This window comes from Rhinolophus sinicus, linkage group LG04, assembly GCF_036562045.2.
Source record: "Rhinolophus sinicus isolate RSC01 linkage group LG04, ASM3656204v1, whole genome shotgun sequence".
NCBI lineage: Eukaryota > Metazoa > Chordata > Mammalia > Chiroptera > Rhinolophidae > Rhinolophus > Rhinolophus sinicus.
Window position 1 is genome coordinate 143,774,877 of NC_133754.1, and position 22,896 is coordinate 143,797,772.

The following is a 22,896-nucleotide window of genomic DNA, read 5'->3' on the forward strand; positions in this document are numbered from 1 at the left end:
ATATGTCAAATCCTTTACTTCCTACACACGGCAAAAAGGTTTCACCACAAAACTAAGTTGCTATCATCTAGTTCGGGTCAAACTTCACAAGGTAAAAATGGAGTTCCCCCTGAATCATCTACTGTGGAAATAAATCAACAGTAAGAGACAAAACTGTGACTTGTCCTTGGACCCCAAAAAGCTGTGTCAGAAAATGTTTCAGAACATAATGGTAAATAGAAAATGGAAATTGTTAAGCAATACAAGTACTAGGTCTTCCCAAGTTCCTTCCTGTGCACAGTGAATCATAAAGTTGGTAACAACACCTCCTCCATTCCAAAGGCCATGACTGATAAATATCACTGTCTTCGGACATGTACTCTTTCCCAACAAAACTGCAAGAGACAAATGACCAAATACATGACTTCTCATTTTCAGACATGAGGAAACTACAGATTAGAGAAGCCAAACTGATGATTACTCAGCAAGATGAGTAATATGGACGTTCCCCTTTAAGAAATGAGGTTTACTTTACTTGTAGTGTTGTTATTCAAATTTGCCTCTTAGATAGGTGATAATGAAAATATGAAAGTATTCTGCATTGCCACAGCTACTTAATGCATGGGACCTTTAGTTTCTGCTATAATTTGAAAGAAGAGGGGGGTAAAAATCACAACAATTTGAATCAACCAATGACCAAATATTTATTGAAAATCAATTAATCCATTCTGTACTAGATACTGTAAAATTTATTTAAAAAGAAATTTTATTGATATATGTATATTATCATGACATATATATATATGTATACACACACACACACACACACACACACACACAGAGGGTGCCAAAAAAATGTGTAACATTTCAAGAAAGGTAAAAACTGTATTAACTGTAATACTCAATATATACCGGTAACAAAAGATGAATACAAGTCATGTTTGACTTCTGCAATTACAAGAGGTGCTCAAAGTGGTTACTATCAGTGTCCAGATACTTCTGATTACGGCGAACTACTACTGCTTGAGCAACGCTGACCAAAGTGTCCACTTGTATACATTTTTTTGGCACCATAAAGCAATGAGCCCACAGCCCTCAGAACTTATAATCTAGCTTGGGAGAAACAGCCACCATGTACGAAATAATTAAATACTGAACAATTTGGTAGTTACTTGAGGTAAAAAAGAGCTCAGAGAAAGGAGAGGTGGGGCTGCAGTACCTGAGGCAGCTTCAATGAAACAGGTGGCACTAGACATAGATTCCAAAGGGTAGATAGTATTTAAATAAAAGGAGCAGGAAGGAGAACATTAGTGACCCAGTATCCCCAGCTATTCAACTCTATTTGGTTGCTCAGTTGGAACAGCAAGATAGACCCTATATCTAAACTAAGCAAAGGTAGAAAGTAATCAGCAAAATGTGCTTGGCAATCTTATGAAAGTGGAAGGTACACATTGAGAAATAAGATGAGAAAAAGTAAAGAGGCTGGGGTGCAGCACAAAGATATTTTTTATAGAAAGAAAATTCTGATTCCTCATTTTAACCTTGTGTAACACTAATGCAAACTTTTTTCTTTTTAATTTTTATTGGGTAGCAGTGTGCTTTTTCCAGGACCCATCAGCTCCAAGTCAAATCATCATCCTTCAGTCTAGTTGTGGAGGGCGCAGCTCAGCTCCAAGTCCAGTCACAATTTTCAATCTAGTTGTAGGGGGCACAGCCCACCATCCCATGAGGGAATCGAACTGGCAACCTTGCTGTTAAGAGCACGCGCTTTAACCAACTGAGCCATTCAACCAACTGAGCCATTCGGCCGTCCCACTGGCAGCTCAGCAGCAGCTCAGCTCAAGTGGTTGTCTTCAATCTAGTTGTGGAGAGCACAGCTCACTGGCTCAAGTGGGAATCGAACCAGCTAAGAGCACAAGCTCTAACCAACTGAGCTGAACGGCCATCCCACAAACATCTTATTTCTAAGCACTCATGTTGTCTGTCGTAGGCTTCTGCTTTCTCTTTCAGGTGATAGTTACTACTACAGTTAAAATTAGTCTCTCTAGTTAAGTCCTTGGCAATTACTTCATGAAATTAATTCTTCTCATAGCAGTTTCATAATCATTGACATTTAATTCTGATAAATCAGAAATCATCACAATTATACTAAGAATAATCCTTAAACTTTTCTTCCCATCAAAGAAACAAGAAGCCCCTTGAATTTGTTCTGACTTAATATTGAAGATTTCTTGAACTTTCCTTCTAACTCCCTCTCTTCCCACGAAACATCAAGCTGGGGGCAGACATGGCGGGCATAGCTCTTGTGTTATTATCCTTTAGTGGTGACTGGACTGACTTTTCCTATGCTAGGATATGCTTTGGAGGATTATGATGTTTACTGGCCCTTGTTCATCCTGATATGTCATGCCATCTCTCATATTTCCCATTTCAGTGCCAAAAGAGCAACTCTGATGCAATGACTCTGATGCAACAAGCAGTGCCTGCTGAGAACTGGCATATTTTTTCACCACTGGAATTGTTTCTGCCTTTGAATTTCCTGTTATTCTTGCTCATGTGGCTGTGATGGAATGGGGATCCTGTGCTGGCAGATGATACAGTCATTTTCCTTACAATTCAAGGTTTTATCCTTCTATTTGGAAGAGGTGATGATTTTAGCTAGGAGCAATGGTAACACTTTATTCTGATAAAACGCATTTAATTTCTTAAAATTCCAAAACCCAAAAAAAAATCTAGCTGGAATTCTCCATAATGTTATATCAGAAGTAAATGTATGGCCCATGTAACAAGCACTGTACCCAGCTGTGGAGAAGGAAATGCAGTCTTTTGAGATCTAGAGCCTACTACCAAAGTTACATAATTCCTCTTAGTTGTTTATAATTATTCCCCAGGAGAGTATGCTTCACTAGAATCACCACCAAAAACTCCCGGTTGTTTCCTTCCAGTAAAGTACATTTAATGCGAAAATGTGTGGTCTGCAGAAAGCACTGCAAAATAGCTCAGCCAGCCCCATCTTCCTGGCTACCCATTTGATGAGCAGTGGATGCATTATCAAAGTTACGTAAGAGCAATAACCACAGTAAGGCTGACCCTGAAGTATTTCAGCATACCAGATATTTCCACTGACATTCTGCACTTTTACTGCCAAAATGCGAAACTAAAGCATGTTGATTCGAGGAACCACATCAGCGATTCAGTGTCTTAGATGGAATATGAAAACGTCTGTGAAAGCCACAGATTTCAGCTCTAATTAGCCACTAACCTACCATCCCTTTACTGCACATTACTTGGAAAGAATGACTCAACCGCAGTGAATTGGTTCTTCTGCTGGAGAAAAGGGACAAGAAAACTCAACGTTATGTGCAATGAAAAGCAACGTTACAAGTTCATAACAGGGGCCAACTGGTGTGGTCAACAAAGGTGTTAATACAAATATCTCTCTCGTTTCAGGTCTTTTTAGAAGTACTGACTACCTCTTCCAGGGACCTTAAGGTCTATAAAACTCCTCATGCACCCATGAACACTAAGTAAAATATTTGTAAGTCTTGCAAATGGCAAATGTTTCTCAAATGTTAAATCCACTTAAGGATATAAAAAATCTGTTACAGACTGTAAAAAAAAAAATGCAGGCAATTATGGTGCCCAATGCAGGTTCTGGTCTGCTTCTCCTCCCACAGAACTGAGCCCTCTGATTTTCACCTGGATGGATGGAATTCTGGGATGAGGCCATTCTTTGTCGGTACCATATTGAAGCTAACGAACAACAAACTTCTTCAAAATCATCCCAAATATTAATATATTACCAACTGAAAAGCAAAGACCACGTAAGAAATTAAAACCTCCTTACATGATGTTTAATTATAAAGTAATGAATGATTTTTAGACAAATGTTATCAGAATTTACACCTCCTAATGGATGTTTTCCTTTAAGGATATGCATTGTTCTTCAAAAATATTGGAAGCTTCCCTTTTGGAACCGTCTCCCCAATCACAGAACACAAATCTTATTATTTTCACTTATTTTTTTTTTTTTTAAATCAAATGTAGTTTACCACCTGCAGTTAGTGAGTTTATCAGTTAGCGAGTTATTAAAAACTTTTAGCAGTCTGAAAATCATACCTCCTACAAAGGAGGAAACTGTGCTACCACAAGAATTCAGTAAAGACTCTTAAAATTAGCGTTTCAAAAAGAAATGCTCCAAGAACATCTTGAGCACGGGGACAAAGTGGCAAAATGGAAATGAAGAGCAATCCTTTAATTTTATCATTCCTAATGGATTCCTTTAACAATTACTCTCTTTCATAAGAAGTTACACTTCATGTTATCTAATTATATGCTAGTCAGCCAGAATCAACTTAACAAGAATGTTTTTTTAATTTTATACTATTTCCTTTCCTTCTTCGTTCTCCTAGAGTGTGTTCTCTATGCGCACACACACACATCTACACACGCACTTACCATCTGGAGCATATTTTGAGGATATGCCTAAAATGACTGCAAGTGCAACAAAAAATGAGAAACTAGTCATCGCAAAGCAAATGAAAGTATTTTTGTGCCTCTTCTGTTTTCGGCTTCCTCCCTGGGCTTGCTGCTCTTCAGGTGAGAAAGCAAAGCTGGTCCGGGCTTCCTGTCTGATGGAGGGACATTTGGCTGGAGCTTGGCTCTTTGGAGGAGGAGGGGGACGCAGTGGGACAACCTTCCCAGGAACATAGCCAGATGAGCGATGGCCATTTCCATTCTGAGGTTGCAGAAAAGCAGGGGAGTGTCCCCTGGAATCAGTGGCATGCATGATACACTGTCACTGCGAAAAGAAAAAAAAAAATAAGGTTCAGAAATATACAAATTGGAACAGCTTGTTTTCAGTACCTTCTATTGTAATAAAATACACCCAGCATAAAACTTAACCATTTTTAAGTGTATATAGTCCAGTGGCATCAAGTACATTCACAGTGGTGCACCACTATTATAACCATCCATTTCCAGAACTTTTCATCATCCCAAACAGAAACTCTGTAGCCATTTAGCAACAATTCCCCCATTTCCACCTCTCCCCCACCCCACAGCCCCTGATAACCATTGCAATGACTTCTTGAAAATATCAAGTCAGCTTACATCCCTGTGTGGACAAAAAAAGAGGGCCTATGGAGAGTAACCACACAGGGTGATCAGATCATCAATTCCTAACTGGACAGGTCATCGTGTATAGTCACCCCCCAGGCACATAACTTCTTTAGTAAAAGGCTTATCTTTGCCTTAAACAAGCTGTCCATTGTTTCTGTCCATCTAGGCTAACACACCTTTGAAATGCCTTTTTTTCAGACCCCTCTAACCACCCTCAAGAGAATACAGAATCTTAACTATCCTGTAATCCAATCCCCACCTGTGTAGAACGCCCCTGGAAGCTGTTAGAATGAGTTTTGTGTGAGCACGAGTGACTCCATATTGAATGAACAAGAGTAACTCCACATTTTGGGCATGCACGGAGAACTTAGCAGACAACGCCCAGGGAGCTGCCCGGTTGCCCTGTAATTGGGTGTAACCAGCTACACTCGGAAGGTCTGCTACTGAACATATGAAGATGTCCGGGTGCTGGCTGCCCTGATAAAGTCACATCAGAAAGGCACTTAGAACTGCATAAGAACTAAGGACTTTTGCAGCTCAGAGAGGAGGTCTAGACTCAGAGGTAACCATGCTGTCACTCTGCTCCAAGAACCCTCCACTCTGCTCTGCTCCGCTAGGACAGAACCTCTGCCGGACCAATCTCCCGCACCAGCCACCCTTCCTCTCTCCACCAGGGCTCTGATTGACTTTGGGACTTGTTCTTACTCTATTTTATCCAATTATTGTATTACTCTGTGTGCTTTACTGTTTGGTGTGTTGATGTTTGAGTCAAGAGCTTACTGAAAGGCATTTAAGATCTTGCGTGCTCTGCTCTTCGCTGGCGCCACGGCTACGGTGGAGGCCTGTCAGTGCCAGGTAGATCCTGGGGATCTGAGAGTCTCTGGGACCCCTGAGCCCCCCTGACTTGCAGGAAGAGACTGCAGCACGGACTCTGAGCTTAGCAGTCGCTTGCGACACAACCTTGCTTCCTCCTACCTTCATAAAATCTCTAATTCAAAATGCATAAAAGAAGCTGCAAACTGCTATTCTAGGGATCATTTCCCTCAGTCTGTTGAGATCTTGCTTCCAGGTGTATCCTGTTTGGTTCAAAAAACTTTTTATAAAAGTTCTCCACAGGTTTGGATGTTCTTACATCGACACCTGCTATAATAAACTGTGTGGACCATCACTTTCACTAATCGTCTTCTAATACCACACTGTTTCTCAATCCTGCCCAGGGCCACACTTCAACTAATTAAGTCAGTATCCAAGCACATGTATCTTTCAAATGCCACCCCACAAAAGTGATCCAAAGAGCACCTAAGTTGAGAGCAAACGTTCTCAATTTTCATTATGCCTAAGAATCACCAGGGGAGCTTGTTAAAAACGCAGACCCCTCAGCTCTCCACCCGTGATTCCAGCTCAGCTAGTACAAAGAGAGCCCTGGGTTTTACACTGTTAAAGCATACGCTGGTGACACTGAAACCGGTGGTCACACTTTGATTATAATTATTCTAACTTCTTCAAACTGAAGTTAAAGTCCACATCATATGAGGACCATAAGAAGGCCCTAACAAGTTCCAGTAGACAAGCATTCATGTTTAGTGTTTAATTTCCCCCACTAGATTCATCTTATGGTGAACTAAAGTATTTCTACTTGTATTATCACTTAACTATAGACTGTGAATTCATTTCACGAGAAAGTCTAAATTCTACATTATCTCTTTATATCCTCAAATTTTGTTTTAAAAAAGTAGGCATTCAAATATTATGATTAAGATGATTTTAAAAATAGCTAACACTCATAAAGCACTTACCACATGGTACTGTTCTAAACAACTTACATGTATTAACTCATCTAATACATTTGATACAACAAATCTATAGGTAGATGCCATTATCCTCATTTTGCACATGAGAAACTGAGGCTTAGAAAAGTTAATTAGCTAGTATATGGGAGAACCAGAACTCACATCCAAGTATTTTGACTCTCGAGTTCAGGCTCTTAACAGTTACATGAATGAGTCTTTCAAAACAATTGAGAGGCAGTAACTTCAAAGAATCAGTTTCACGAGGGTGTAACTAGAACTGTGTTGGACGGGCACAGTTGGAATTCTCAGGAATTCTTCATGCAGAAGTTCACTAGACTATGCACGACTCTTATCTAAGAGAAGCTGACAGAAAAAAGGGCAGTCCTTTTATGTTTTATATTATTTATAGTAAGCATTTATAAGTAGTATATAATAAGCACGTACAAGTTTTGAATGAAATAAGTTTTGAATGACACTTTACTGTTTGTTTGCCAAGTGAAAAGAAGGGAAGGGGAGGGCAGGGCAGGGCAGGAAAAGAGAAAAGAAAAAAAGGAAAAGAAAAGAGAAAGTGCTATGTCATATAATATTCTTATTTCAATGACTGTGGACAAGTAAGATGTTCCCAGAAATGTGATGTTCAACCCTTTCCATTACTGCCCTTCCTTAACAACTAGTTTCTCAAAGCCACCTGGCTTCATTCAATACCCTTTTAATTAATCCTCTCAACTTCTACCAAAACAATGAATAACATCCTAGACACAGGGTACCTCCAAATTGCTCTAAACTACAGCAAATCCATTAACACAAAATGTTGTCATGAGAGAAGCCACAAAGAGGCATTCTCAGGACCCAAACAACCTGGAAATTAATGGGGACAAGAAGAGAATCTAACCGGGAATTGATGCTGATTTCACATGGGGCAAAGAACATTCTCAGAGTCTATGCGTCAAAAACACTGGGTTTGTGGGATTTGATTTCTGAACAAAAGTAATTATTTAGATGAAGCTTAAGCTCCATAACAAAACAATTCAAGGTGCTATTGAAGAAACTGATGCATGTGCCAAAGAGCAGAATGAAATAATGGATATATCCTGTTGGAACAAATGACAGAGACTAACAAAGACCCCTTTATGATCGTCTATTAACAAAGAAAGGGCTAAACTAGATATTCTTGAATGCCAAGCTCACCAGGGTGGGAGGGGAATCACGACTATAATCTACACTGAAGGGAGTGGGAATCTTTTGTTTGAGGCTGCAATCATCTGATACTTCATTGTTTCAGCGAGAGAATGGTTGTCACTAAACAGGCTAGAGGGCCCCCGTTGTGGGAGATAATGTATCTCCAGATGTTAACCCCAATCAAATAAAAGGCAGTGAGAGGCTAAATGAAGTCACTGTCCCACTTGGAATTTGTGAAAATTCAGATGGTGTCTACCACAAACTAAAATGATCAATAAATCAAAAATAATCATGGTTGTGTTTTCCCCATAACCCTTCTGCAAAACTATATATTTTGTCATATATATATTCGGAGCCCATTAGTTTTATTTTACTGAAAAACATGTAAATGCATAAGCAGCAAATATAACCATTCTTTTCTTAAGAAATAACACATTGTTGTGTCATAACTTAGAATAAAATTACAACCCAAAATCGTATTGTGCGCAGATTTCCCTCTCAATTTATTATGATTTTTAAAGACATAAGATACAAATACATTGCCTTAGAATTTCCCTTTACATTTATGAGTCTACTTTAGGAATAATACTATGAATCTATTACTTTAAAATATATTTATTGTTAGTTATAGATTTAAATTATTCGTGGGAAAAACTGACATTTGACTCATTCAATAAGGAACTGTGAACTCCTGAAGTCATTAGAGGATGGTGGATAAAAAATTGACAACATCCCCGAGAAATGTAATTCCTAAATAATTTGAAATCACTTGCTTGAAGGCAGAGTGAAACTGACCAAGGAACTCTTTTGAAAATGGTGGTGAGGTTCTCAGGCTATCTCAACAATGGCTGTTTAATCCATAAGGTTGTTAGTTCTAGTAGCATTAGTTTGAGTTTGGGGCCCTGAGAACAAAGGAGGAACCCAATAGAGTAAAGAGGATGGAGAGTTTCCTCCGGCTTTCAACACTGCAAGGCAAGTAAGTACTGTTAGGTGTCATTTAAAAATTTTTACTACAGAACAAAGTATGTATTTAATACAGTTAATTTGTTTATATTACCTGTCATTTCTAATGGAAAGCACATACTAAGAGAAGGAACACATCAGTATTTTATGATATATTTTAAGAGATATTACAGCCTGTGCTAAAGCCCTAAACACAGTTAATTCAAAAAGGGGGGATAACTCAAAGTCATTCATATCGAATTTGAAAATGAACACCACAAAGGTTTTGAAGCATAATTTTTGGTATTTAGATGTTCCTTGAAAGAGATCTTGTATTTATTCACTGTGGATAAAAAGTGGTAGCCCAAAAGGCTTGGTAATAATTTTTTTAAAAAATCATGCAATTAAAAATTTGTACAGGGAACTTAGGCAAATATTTAAAGAATGAAAGATATTACTAAGAATATGAAAACGTATCCATTTAAAAGATGTAAGTGTAAATGCTGAAAAAAGTTCCCTGCCTGTTCTTCCCTATATTGTTTAAAACTCTTATTGGATCATCTTGCTTTCTGCCTTCTGTTTCAGTTCATGTATGTATATGTCTATTTCCTGCAGTTGACTTATAAGAAGCCTCTTGAGAGCAGAGACGATGTCTTAGTCATCTTAGTATTCTCCTGGGCCATATACACAGTAACTACTCAATAAGCATTTGTTGAACTTAAATCAAAGTATTCCTGTGTATATCACAGAGAAAAATTGGAATTTCCCACTTAATCCTTTTTAATATCCTTGAGGCTCTGAGAAATTTGTCTAATCTCTATCAATTGCCCTGATTTGGGAAAAATGGAGAACATTCACCATTTCAAGCAAAAAAGTCAACACATTATTTTTCACAAAATTCAATCCTGGTATGTAGTCTCACGCAGGTGGCTGAAAGGTATTATTACCAACTGCAAATAGGAATTCTAAAGAGAAAGAGCAGCAAACTACCTAGACAAGCTCAACCTCTCACAATACTTTGTAATCATTTTAATACCACCATGAAATGCAGTAGGTACATAGGAAAAAGGAAAATGTTCCATTCCATTTTATATTGTTATGCTGATAGCCAATGAATGCTATCATCAACCGGAAAGTCTTCTCAATCCAGAGATAACAGCATTAATTCAAAACTAGTAAGAGCTCTTTAAAAGAGCTGAGTTTTCCTGGTTCTGTCTACTGCTAAGGTGCTAATATAGAAGACAAATTCACCACCATACATGCGTAGCAGCCACACACAGTGGTTGAGGACACTGGCCCTGGAGGCCATGTGCTAGGCTCAGTCCCCAAGTTCATCCAACCCCTCCAACCCAACGCAGACGGGGGCCCCATAGCCCTAGCGCTGTGCCATTCATTGTGGCCACATCAGATTGAACACCTCATGAAAACGCAATACTGGTGACTCCTTTAAGCTCTTTTCAACCCTGCCTCCACTTATGATGAGAACATATTTCTGAATGGAAAATCCAGGCTTGTAAGAAAAGTCAAGAAGGTGGCATGATCTCATCAAGCTTTTTCTTCTTTGAGCAGGGACGTCATTTTCAAAACAGTATCCAACCTAAAGGTCAGTCCTACAAGTTACAGTCTTTGCTTTACAAGAGTTTCAGTACAACTGGCCAAAATCTGGCTGAGGAAACTTTTCCTCTTATTTAAGATCTTGGTAGGTCTTTGTAACACATTGACTGGTATGCTGCATCACAGCAAAAAATAAAACATGCCAGGAAAGAGACAGGTTCATGAATTATCATGAAAACAATGATAAATATGTATAGTATTAGTAATTATGACCTAATAAAATTGTGAACCAGCTCCTAATGACCTTGAAGTTTCAATGAATAGTTCCAACTTGCAATCTCCTATTTTTAGGAGACAGACAACAGAAAATTAACACCAAGGTGATTTTCACATTTGGGTTTTTTGGGGGGGAGGTTTCATTTAGTTTTGTTTTAGATTCAGATTATATCTGTACTTGTAGATAAACAATGAGCTCAATACCTCAATGATACAACACTGTTCAGTAAGAAATAAACTTAGCAAAGTTGACTTTCAGGCCTTTCATAAACTGTCAAATAAATTTTTAAGTGTGATCAGTAGTCTCATGAAGATTGTGTATTTAAATACATAGTGTAAAGATTTTCAAAAACAAAGGTTGAAGCAGAATTTCTGGGAAGAAAATCCTTTATCTAGTTTAGAGGAATACACTGTATTACATACATATTCCATTCCCAGAGCATACAGGACAAAATACATTTTTCCACAACCACTGCAAAGGAGTTCAGCATAAATGTTTGGTGGAGATCTATATAGCTGTTTGGGAGAAAACAGACAGATAGTGGGAAAAAATTTAGTTCACTTTCATTCAGAGATGTGCTTGGTTTCGTGTAAGCACACTCCCAAAGAATTAAAACCCTGAAACCGCTACAGGGCACTGGCTTCACACTGTTGCACAAGAACACTTTCTTCATTTTCACCTTGCACTGTACTTGTTAGAGCCCTTCTGTCTTTTTCTTTCAACTCTCAAAATCAAGATGAGTCACTATCACCTGCAATTGTCTGGCATGTTCCCAAAAAATAAGACACTTGGCACAGTTAGTTTACTTACATGGATCCTGGTTCACTCTTACTAAGCTGATCCTACCCAGTCCAAGGCTTAGAGGCAGAAGGGGGATGTACCAACCCTTAACAGAAACCTCTTTCGATGAAGTGAAAGGGTAAGGGACTGAGAAACTTTAATTCTGTTCCCCAACCTTCTTTCTCCATTTGGTCAATTTAGATATGATGAATGACACTCCCCAAGTAAGCTCCTAATATACATAAACACCAATATACACCAGACTCCTAGTTTGTACCATGTATTGTTCACGTTATCTTCTTCCTCAAAAGGAAATAACTCTCCCAATATATACTAACTCTATTAAAATATAATACAGAGGAATTATAAGGAATAGTTCAAATACAGAGGGTGCCAAAAAACTGTATACACGTTTTAAGAAAGGAAAACGGTATTAAAAGTGTAATACTCAGTATATACTGACAACAAAAGATGAATACAAGTCACATTTGACTTCTGCAATTACAAGAGGTGCTCAAAGTGGTTACATCAGCATCCAGACACTTCTGATTACGGTAAACTACTGCTTGAGCAATGCTGACCAAAGTGTCCACTTGTATACATATTTTTGGCACCCCCGGTATATAGTCCTAAAAAGACTACATTTTCTAAAAATTATGTGGCCATTTGAGTTAGAATAAGTATGTGAGTTATAATAAGTACTATTTAAAGTTATAATTTGTATTTTCCTGCTTAGAAATTCACTTTTCAGTAAGTTATAATGTACTCTCTGCTAGAAAACTATAATCAAAAAATAGTAAATCCCTAGAAAACAAATATTAACTAAAAATACTACGAGTTTGCTTATGTTGAAAACAAGAAAATAAATGCTTATGGGTCTGTATTTAAGGAAGTCAGATTATCAAATTAGCTACAATTTCACAAAGGTGGCTGTATCCTTGGCAAATTATATTGGAAGCTCCTGTTAAACTATGATCCCTCAAAACAAATGCCCAAAGTAAACCAAGTGAACATTTTCCCATTTTAAAGTGAAATAAGTGACCTTTAAGAACTATGTTTAATTCATATATTTCTCTCATTTATGCAAGGTCCATGAGGCAAATGTCTAATTTTTCTGCCACCAACTAACTCATTAATCCTGTCTTTTTTCAGATCTGTTAACCACAGCCATGAAAAGCAATCCTTGACCCTAAACTCAAGATCACTGGTAGAATGAAAAGGCTGGAGAACATTGTCATGGGCAACAAAAGAAAGCAGGAGGGGGAAAAAAGCAGACCATCCCCCTTCGCCCTCGCTCTCCATTGGCTGAGAGGACACAGCAGAAAGGCTCCCAACCTGCTGGCAGTGACGGATGGCTGTGCAGAGGCACACAATGGCAGGCGCAGGCCTATCATCAGCCTTGCAGCTGGCCTTCGAAAGAAAAAACCAAACCAAAGTCTGACCTGAGGGTGGCTGATTTAATTAAGGTTATAGCAAACGGCAGAGCTGCCTGTGGGCTGCATTTTTCTGCCAAGCACCAGGGACAAAGCTTTAAAATACTGCTCAAGAAGAAAGAGCCAAGAAAATTGTATCAGTAGAATGTTGGGGGGGAGGGGGCAGTGCGCGAGTGGGGAGACGACAGAGATGTGTTTGATAAATAAGCCCAGGCATACCAAAAGTTCATGATCTAGTGATATATGGACATCAGAATGCAATGACAATAGGAAACATATAATGAGTATATTTTGGCATGCCTTTCAAACTAAGAAATAGTCCAGATAAATAATGAGATGTGCAGACTGAAATAATCCAGGGCTACTCAATTCAGCAGCAAAGCAAAATTTCTATTAATGGCAAGGCCAGTACAAGAAACCAAGTGTCCTATAGCTTACATTTACAACACATAGCCTATTTTAAATACAACATTAACCACTGACAGTAAAGCCTTACCAGATGGGGAACACGTTCAGGTTTGAACATCTCTTATGAGACTAGGACTCTGCTGGATAATGGGGACCCAGTGGTACAAAAACCTATATATCATCTCTCCCTTCATGGAGCTGAAATGCTAGTGTTGAGGGGTCGGGAGAAGACACAAGTAAACACGTAATTACCATGCATGTTGGGGCAAAAACAGGACTGGTGGGTCTAAAGAGGTGATTGCCTGAGTTTATTAAATCACTATGAATGGAACAGAGTTTACGTTTTTAAGAGCCTTGGCAAACTTACTTCCCCAAATGTATACCATCAGACCACAACTAACAGCTTTCTTACTTTGTATGTGTGAACTAAAATCTACCACTGAACTCTGCCACTAAAATGACCACATACTGTCCAGCAGGGATCAGCATGGGGGGGAGGAGGTGTGCAGCGGGGGGCGGGGTGTTAGATACAACAGACTCATGAAGTCTTTCATAGTCTCTGGAAGGCTGGCAGACAGGATCACCTGCAAATGAGTTCCAGGACAAAATACAAAACAGTCGTAGGCCCTGTCTTCCTAGGGCATGTGAAACCTAGGCCTACCAAAAGGACTTTATTATGCCTCCTCCACAGTCTCCTCAATCAATGTTCATCAAAACTCAAGGGTGCCAGAGGGGGAAAAAAAGGCAGGACCTCCACTGAACAAGCAATTACTGAGCACTAGAGCAGTGGTCGGACTTTACGTGGCAGAACAGGGACAGAAGACAGGAAAACAGGGACTGTGTGATGAGCTCCGGTGCCACAAGCACAAACAGGAAGCTCGAAGAAACACTTTACAGTTAAAGCTAAGCTCAGACAACATGGTGACCAGGCAGTTGGAGAAAGTTAGCCATGAGCTGACCTTACATTGTGAACGGTGGCCCTGTGGAAAGGACAGTGCCTAAATCAATGCAGGCACTTGGAAAAGCAGCAATTAACATTAATCAAAAGATGCCAGTCATTAACCATGCTGAAAAGATGATTCATCTCTCATTTGGCCTTTTCAGCTATGCCTTCATACACAACGTACTTCCTATCAAATTGCTAGCTTCTCAACACTGCTAGCACTTCTGTCTGAGTATGTTTCTGAGGATGTTTCTGTCTAAGGATGGCTGGGAAACGGCACTCACCAAGCATCTACTGAACAATTAAAGCCACATCTTTTGCATTAATGAAGTATATTTTTTAAATCCTCATATAAAGACATATATATAGCCGTGGCAATGATGGTATTAAAAAAAAATGTTATGTGGTTTGCCTTTTTTTTACCACAATGACTCATTTTTCTCATCCCCTTCTAAAAGAGGAATCAGTCATTTGTCCTTTGGCTAAACTTAATCTTTCCAATCCCTAAAATGACAATAATTAGTTTTCCAACCTCTTTGTATGCGAAGAAACTACTCATCCTTCAAGGAAGAGAGTTGCTATTGGTGGAGACCATGATGACAAAAAGCTTGCAGTTTCCAAGTACCACCCAGTAATTAGGCAAGTCCCCAAATCAGTAACAATTTCACTCTTCAGAGAGAATTAATAATCAGACATGACCAGGACATCTCGTTCCTGATGGCTGTTCATGTTTTAAGATACTTACATCAAACTCAGAGTCAATGAGGACGATTCTTTTCTCAGGGGCTTAATATGGATTGTCTTAAATTGCAACCCTTTCAGGCAACAATGTTCCAATCGCATATCTACAGTCCTTTTTTCAAAAAACATGTTAAAGCTAAGACTGCTGCAGCTCTCCTAGGCAAACTTTCATCAGATAAAATTCCATCAAATGTTGCCAAATTTTCACTTGTTGTCCAAATTAAGATGGAGCCCTGATAAAATAAATGTAAAATGTTTATCACTTGTCACCATGTAATGAAAATAACTGTCTTGTTACAAATCTGGTTACAACATTAATCTAATGATAACAATTTCAAAGCAGATTGCCTACTAGATCAAAGACTGATTTTTTTTGTTGTTGTTTTTGGGAGTGGGGGGAATAGCAATTCTGTGTTTTAAGTCATACACAGCTTCCAAGTCTGTTGCTCTTTTTTAAAAGAGACATGTTAATAAAGACCCTATGCCTCATTCATCTTCGTATTGCTCACAGCAACCAGTACACTGCCTGCACATCTTAGGAATGCAACAAAATACTGGCTGAACGCAGATCCTGACAACCAATATTAAAGGCTTCCCAAAGCAAGTATAGGGAAAACAAAAGAGCATGCAAACATTTTGCTAACATGCTGTTATCATATGATTCATAACACAAATCTGAATGTTTCCAGGAACTTGATTCATTTAAAAAGTATACGCTTTTACAATATTTGAAATGTGTGTACTATTTATAGAAAATGCAAGCAAAGTTAACATTATTCTTACATTTAGTTCCTTATTTGGCAGAACTTTATTACAAGTAACATCCCCTCACTCTATACACCATGTCATGTGTAAATTCTCCCAAAGGAAAACGAAGGTATAGTGTCTGCCTTAAACTTGGGTGCAATGGGTTTCTGAGCCCAAATGCAAATTATCTCACCGTGCAACATTAAAATAACTGAATAGCTAACAAAACCAAACAGGAACAAATTAGAGTATATTGGAGGAAAAAGAAAAATGCTGACCAGAAATAGGGACAAATGTGTTCTTGTCCCTATGCAATCACTAATTTACTATATGACCTTACCTAATTAGTTAACCTCTTTGGGTCTCAACTTCCTAGTTTTAATATTATTTTTAAGGCCTTTTGAAACTACATGGTAAGATTCAGCATGCGTAGCACTGTCCTGAAAACTGGTTTATTTTCATACCTCCCCGCCAATAAAGTCCCATTTAACATGATAGTTTCAAATATCTGAGTATGGATTTCTATATCAAAGGGAATTTATGAAAATGTCAGATGAGCTGAAGTCCATTTCAAGAGGAGAAGTAAAGCAAGGCTATTACAGCAAGTAGTACTTACAGATTCAAGTTTCACCCACACAGCAGCTGCGGCTACTGAGAGAACAGCCTTTCTTTAACAGTATAGTTGAAAATTATACCTCTTTACAATTGGAGAAAACTAGTATGGGTGATCTTGTCACATTTATTTTTTCAATTACAGTTGACGTACAATGTTATATTAGTTTCAGGTGTACAACACAGTGATTAGACACTTCTATACCTTACAAGTGGTCACCCTGATAAGTCTAGTACCCATCTAGTCATCAGGGTGATCTTTACGGTCTCAAAAATGCAGGCACGTAACTTTCTGTTCCTTTCTTTTTCCTTTTCTATGTTCATCTTGTTAGGATAGAGGAAAGCAGAAGGGCTAGCTTGACTTGAGAGGCAGGGAAGAGTACAGAAGTTACAGTACAGATCCAGACAAGCACCTCTCAATTGATGTGCTATACGAGACAGTCCATCCTTTTAATTAGCGCTCACAACCCAAATACCATAAAAAGATTTCCAGTGACTGGGGTGCCAAATGGTAACAACCTAAAGTCAGAGGATTTGCACTCAAAATGGGATTCAGAACAAAACAGAAATCTGTGACTGAGACCAATTAGATTAAATTATGATTTGTATCTTATTTATAGCTTTAAGAAGAACATATTTGGAAAGTACTTTTGATATCAAAAGGCACTAGCTTGTATGGTACTTTATCATATACACAGCAAATTAAATCAAACTTAATCCTCAAAGAATTCCATAAAGTATCTTTAAACTCATTTTACATGTGAAAAAGTAAAGTATGAAGAATTCGGAGATCTGCCCAATAGCAAATGGTTAGCAATTGTCAGAGCCTTTTGTTAAACTCAGTTCTGACTTCAGATCCTCTAATCTTTACATTCCAAATGGTATGTCTGACACCAGTTTTCAGTCCCTACTATTTTGCCTGATTCAGTAAACTGTCTTTTTCACTAAATTGCTCCTCCACCCCAAAATCTGATCCTCCTCTGTGTTCTTGAAGCATTCTATGCATAATTCTCCAAACACACATTTACTGGGCCTCTTAATTGTTAATTTCTTTTGCTCCTTGATTAGACAGATTTCTTCAAGAGCATAAATTGTCTTACCTTTCTTTATAGGTGGAAGCCACCACACAGATTATCTTCACTCCCTCTGACCTCCCAAGCTTCAACCAAAGACCCAATTCCCTCTCCCTACCAACATGAACACTCCAGGAAGCGGGTGGGCATTCAGATTGCTTATAAAGGGCCCTAACACACAATAGGTGATTAATAATTGTGAGTTAAATGGATGGTGGGTGGGAGGGAGGATGATGCAATGCTCATTATTTTACAGCACTTTACAAGGTACATATTTACATACATCATCCCATGTGAGTCTTAAACTGTGAATTTAACAGTGATCATTTAAATTTTCTTCTTCTTTTTCATAGCCAATTTCAGAAACTTGCCCAGAGATGCATAGCTAGTAAGTACCTTACTAGAAGCCTTTGGATTTCAGAAATTGGCCCAAAACTAATTTACTCCTTTGCTTTGTCTTCTCTTCATTTCCCAGGTAGCTGTTTGAGAACAGGCTTGATTAGGTCTATTAGGACATGAATGAGGTGTTGTCACATTCTGGTTTCCTGTTGTGAGGCTTCTGAAAATCTATAAGTTACAGGTTAGATCAAGGTAGATTTTACTCAAACAATTAGTTGTGACAAAGGAAGTCCTGTAAGAATTTACAGATTTGGCTTCCCTGTCCACACACCCAGTGACCAGTCCTCAGCTCGCTCACACATTCACAGGCTGTTAAAACAGAACAGGTGATGACTCATAATTCACTTCTAACCTCAATTTGCTGAGCCTGTAAACACACATTCCTCAGATAAAACAGCCTCGGGTGGACTGCACTGAAAGCCAGGAGACAGACCTCCAGTTCCACCCCTACACTTGCTGATCCTGCACTGCAGGTACAAAGAAAGCAGAGGGGAGTGGTTTTAATGTAAAGGATAAAGCACTGAATGTTTACTAAACAGAGGAAGTGCCTACTGCACTTTCTTCTGCTTTGCCCGGAAATGCAAACTCAAAAGAACCCTCTGAATAGCCAAAGGCACACAAAACCAGAGTATGATACCCAGACCAATTTTTAAAACAGCAAGCTTCCTTCAAGGGTCAAACAACAGTAATAGCTCTATTCTATCCAACCAAAGAACCATTATGGCTAAATATTTTAAATGTGTTTGTTTTTAACACAGAACCATTTCCAACAGGTATGCCAGGCTGCCCAGAGGATTCTAGCCTCCCACAGCTCGGGTGAACCTCCCTCCATCCCTTCTCTAAATTCTTCTCACTTTGCACTGGGAAGAACTCAGGAAGACAACCACTACTGATGCCCAACACCTGCAATTATGCAACATCCCATTACTTTGTCACACTGAAACAAGAAAAGGGAAAACGGGGCCAGTGCACTAGTGGCTCCTGTGTGGAAAGTGCGTGCTTAAAATTATTAAGCACTCTATTCCTAACTCCTACTGCTGATGAAAGGAGACATATACAAAGTCTGTTTTCCTAACCTCACGTGGAGCATTGAAGTGAGCGGTTTCCGCTCCATAGCGAAGTTTGGCGACACACATCAACCCTCAGCAAAGAGCATCCAGGGATGTCAGGACCTTGGTTTTATTGCAAGGGATGTAGCAACCAGCATTAACTACAGCATTTTGGGGTCCTCACGGTTCCCCCTTCTTTGCCAAGACCTCCCAATTCTTCACTGGAAAGCTGGAAGTGTGGTCCAGGGCTGAGCTGCACGCGATTTTAAAGCCTCGCCTTACTTTAACAGAAAGCGGGATGGGGGCGGGGGGCCCAACAACCCGGGGGAATAGTAAAGAGACAAAGATCACCCCAAAGGCAAGTGCGCGCGCGCACTAAAGCCGAGACTGCAACACACATTCCATCAACCTTTCCCTGTAGTCGGCTTCCTGTGGGGTTTATTCCCCCACCCCAGCCCTCTCCAGAAAGTTTGAGTCTGTTCACACCGACTTTCAAAGGTCCATTGTTTCCTTCCCCGTAAACGTAATGAAAAGAGAGAGGGAGAGAAAGAAATCACAGTCCAAAGAGCCTTTCTTATGGTGAGGATTTACCCCAGGGAAGTCTTATTACTCCTAATCCAGAGGGGAAAGGCGGCGCGCGCGGGGGGAGGGGGCGCTGCGGGGAGCAGGAGGACGTTTTCCCTTGCAGCAGAAGTGCTACATGCCAGGCCGCCAGGAGCTGGGAAGGTGCTGGGGACTGCAGTCCGCGTCCCACAGTGGCCCCAGAGGGCAATGAGGGAGGCGGGGCGGGGAGCGGGTGACCCCATGCTTCTTACCTTTCCCTCCCCCGCTTAGCGTCGGCTAATTCAGGTGCCTACACAGCGGTCCAAAGACACAGAGCCGAGCTCTTGGCGTCCCCGGCTCCGGATCTCCTCTCCATGGCCAGGAAGCTCCTCGAGCCCTGGCGCCCGCCGCCGCCGCCGCTGCTTTCACGCAACTGGCAGCTGCAGCCCGAGCCTGGAGGTGAAACTCTCTCTGCTCGGGAATGACGCGCACTTCCCTCCGCCTCCGCCTCCTCCAGCCCCGAGCCTCGGGGGCAGGGGCCTCGGCTCGCTCTCCCGAAGCAGCCGCTCGGCTTTCTCCGCTCCTTCCCCTCCGGGAGGAAGAGGAGGAGAATCGCGGCCGCCTGAGCGTCCCCGCGACAATAGGGAGGAGGCGGCGACACGGGGCAGAGCGAGCTCCCGGGAGTCAAGCTTGGCCCTGGTCGGCGGGCGCCGCGGCTCGTTAAGGTCGCGCTCAGCCTCCGCCGGCCAGACAAGCTACCCGGCTGTCCAGGGCCGAGGGCTGCGGATTGGGTGGGTGGGCGGGCAAGACGGAGGAGGGCGGGCAAGACGGAGGGAGAGGCGGGGCCTGCGGCCGGAGGAGGCGGCAGCCACGCAGGGCTCCTCCCGTCACACCCACCCGAGCGAGTTGCGGACGCAGGCACTCAGTGCCCATCGCTCCGGCGTCCAGGAACCGCGCCTGAGCGCAGGGTGCGGAGGCAGTTCCCTCAACCAGCGCCCCGGGCTGCAGCTGCATGCTCTTACCCACGGCGCTAGGCGCCACGCGCAGCCGGCCTGACTGAACCTGATCTTGCGCCCCCATCACCTCCTGGCTAAACCTGACTGCACCCCCATCACCCGCAGCTGAGTCTGACTGCGCCCCCATTAACTCCCGGCTGAGCCGGACTGTCCATCCACATCAACCCCAAAGGAACTTCCACAACTGCACATTTTCTGTTCGTCCGGCCACCGAACCGCGGCCGCCCCCACCTGGTCAACCATGGGCGCTGGGTTCTTAGCCGTTTGCGAAGAACTAGCCAGTTCTCAGGTCAGGACAGCTCCTCTGGCAGCTCCGAACGGCCCCAAGCACCCTGCTCTCATGCCAGAATAAATACACTTACGCCTTCCCACGCCCCCTGCCCGCGCCACTCTGGAGTGGCTGCCGCTGGCAGGAGTGGCGCCGAAAGCCACTCCCCCGCCCACCCAGTGTCTAAGTACCTCTCTATATGGACGCTCACAACGGGGTTGGAGTAGCCCAGCCGCCACCACTCACTGGAGCTGCTCTCACCGAGGAAAAGCCTTGACTACCGCTGAGGGCGCGGGCCCGGGTTTGATCAGTCAGACCCACGAGGTCCCGAGCTAGTGACAGCAGTAGGACTACCAAATCTGGGCCGTCGTCATCTATTTAATTCGGAATTGGAAGCTTTCCCACTAGGGAACTCTCTCAGTGAACACTGTACAGACAGCATTGCTTGGTTTTCAGAACTTTTCTTTTAATAAAAACTCAGTCATGTAACCATGACACACCCAGCAGGCAAGAAGGGGAATTCCCTGTTTCAAGGGTTTGGGTTCAGGACTTCGTAGGAATCGGTGTTTCTAAATCTTGGTTGATGATAACATCCCCCTGGGACATTTTGAAATTTTTGTTTCCCAGACCTTACACTACTTACTGAATCACAGGGGCCTGGATAAGTTTGAGAAACAATACTAGAGAGCATCCTCGAATTAATTAAAGCCTTGGAAAGATGCCTCCAAAATAGCAACATGGTTTAGTGGTGAAATGTAAAGAAACATCCTACTTTGGGAGCCACTGTCCCTTCTGGAAGAGGGAGGAATATTCTTAAAATAAGGCAGATGGTTTTGAATGGCAAACGGGAAGGTACAAGACCATTTTAGTGGTTCAAAGGTAAAATGTTTAGGACCATGTCTTATAAAGACAGGACAGGAACTGTGTCACCATTTATGTGGTAGGCTGAAAAATAGCCCCCCCCAAAAAAAAAAATTAGCCCCCCAAAGATACCAGATCCTAATCACTAGAACCTGGAAATATTCCCTTATGTGGAAAGAGGGTCTTTGCAGATGTGATTAAATTAACAGTCTTGAGTTGGGAAAATTATCCTGGGTTGTCGGGGTGGGCCCTAGCTGCAATCACATGTATCTTTAAAAAAGGAAGGCAGGAGATTTGACACATACAGATGTGGAGAAGGTAATGTGACTACAGAGGCAGAGATTGGAGTGATGCAGGCACAAGTGAAGGAAACCAGAAGCTGGGGGGAAAAAGCAAGGAAGGATTCTCCCCTATAGCCTCCAACTTGATTTCAGCTTAGTGAAACTGATTTTGGACTTCTGGCATAAGGGAAGAAATGTCTGTTGTTTTAAGCCCCAAAGTTTGTGGCAATGTGTTACAACAGCCACAGGAAACAAATACACCCTGTGGCCTGTGCAGTGCCAACTTTACATTTAAAAAATGCCATTTTGTGAATATTAGTAAGTGCCAGGCACTTTGCTTGGAGTTGGAATATCTAATCTTCCCAATGACTATTTTTCCAATTTTAGAGAAGAGGACACGGGGACTCAAAAAATTTAAGGAGCCTGCCTCAGGTCACAGAGCAAGAGCTCATTGGAATCAAATCTGCCAATCCCTCAAACATTCAAAACAGCAATTAAAAATTCATAGACATTATTTTAATGCAAGTTTTGGTTTTAAAGAGGTCTTACTTCCATAACCTGTACCTACTGCCAAAATCAACGGAAGTGGATGTTGATAGTGGGCGAGGCTGTGCCAGGGGGATAAGGATTGGGGGTTTCAGGAAAATCTCTGTGCCTTCTGCTCAGTTTTGTCGTGAACCTCAAACTGCTCTAAGTAAAGTCTATTAAACAAACCAATGGGGGGTGAATCTTTGTGTAGCCTACCTTTGAGAATTGTATAAACTTTTGTTTTTAGATGTTTGTCAGGAACATGAAAAACAAAGAAAACTGATGTGAAAGGAAGTTACAAAGGAGACAGAACAAAGTGAGATGCCAGACTTCTCCGGTCAGTGGAACTGACATTGTCACCAATTGGGTTCC

The 22,896-nt window shown here is 41.2% G+C and overlaps 1 protein-coding gene and 1 pseudogene across 4 annotated transcripts in view; one reads left to right on the forward strand and one right to left on the reverse strand.

Moving 5' to 3' along the window:
* The window catches only part of CEMIP2 (cell migration inducing hyaluronidase 2), a 70,723-nt gene extending 49,774 nt beyond the window's left edge, over positions 1–20,949 (reverse strand). Inside the window, exons 1-2 of one of the 4 annotated variants that reach the window (XM_019730812.2) lie at positions 20,818–20,949; positions 4,438–4,780 (exon numbers count right to left, since the gene is read on the reverse strand). In XM_019730812.2, the coding sequence (XP_019586371.2) occupies positions 4,438–4,768 (331 nt within the window). In that variant the 5' untranslated portion in view covers positions 4,769–4,780; positions 20,818–20,949. Of the gene's footprint in view, positions 1–4,437; positions 4,781–17,606; positions 17,714–19,842; positions 20,353–20,817 lie in introns of those variants that run through there. The other 3 variants (XM_019730821.2, XM_074330562.1, XM_019730841.2) reach the window with 3 other exon arrangements.
* LOC109446958 (leptin receptor gene-related protein) lies at positions 2,195–2,653 on the forward strand (annotated as a pseudogene).
* Positions 20,950–22,896: the final 1,947 nt, after the last annotated feature.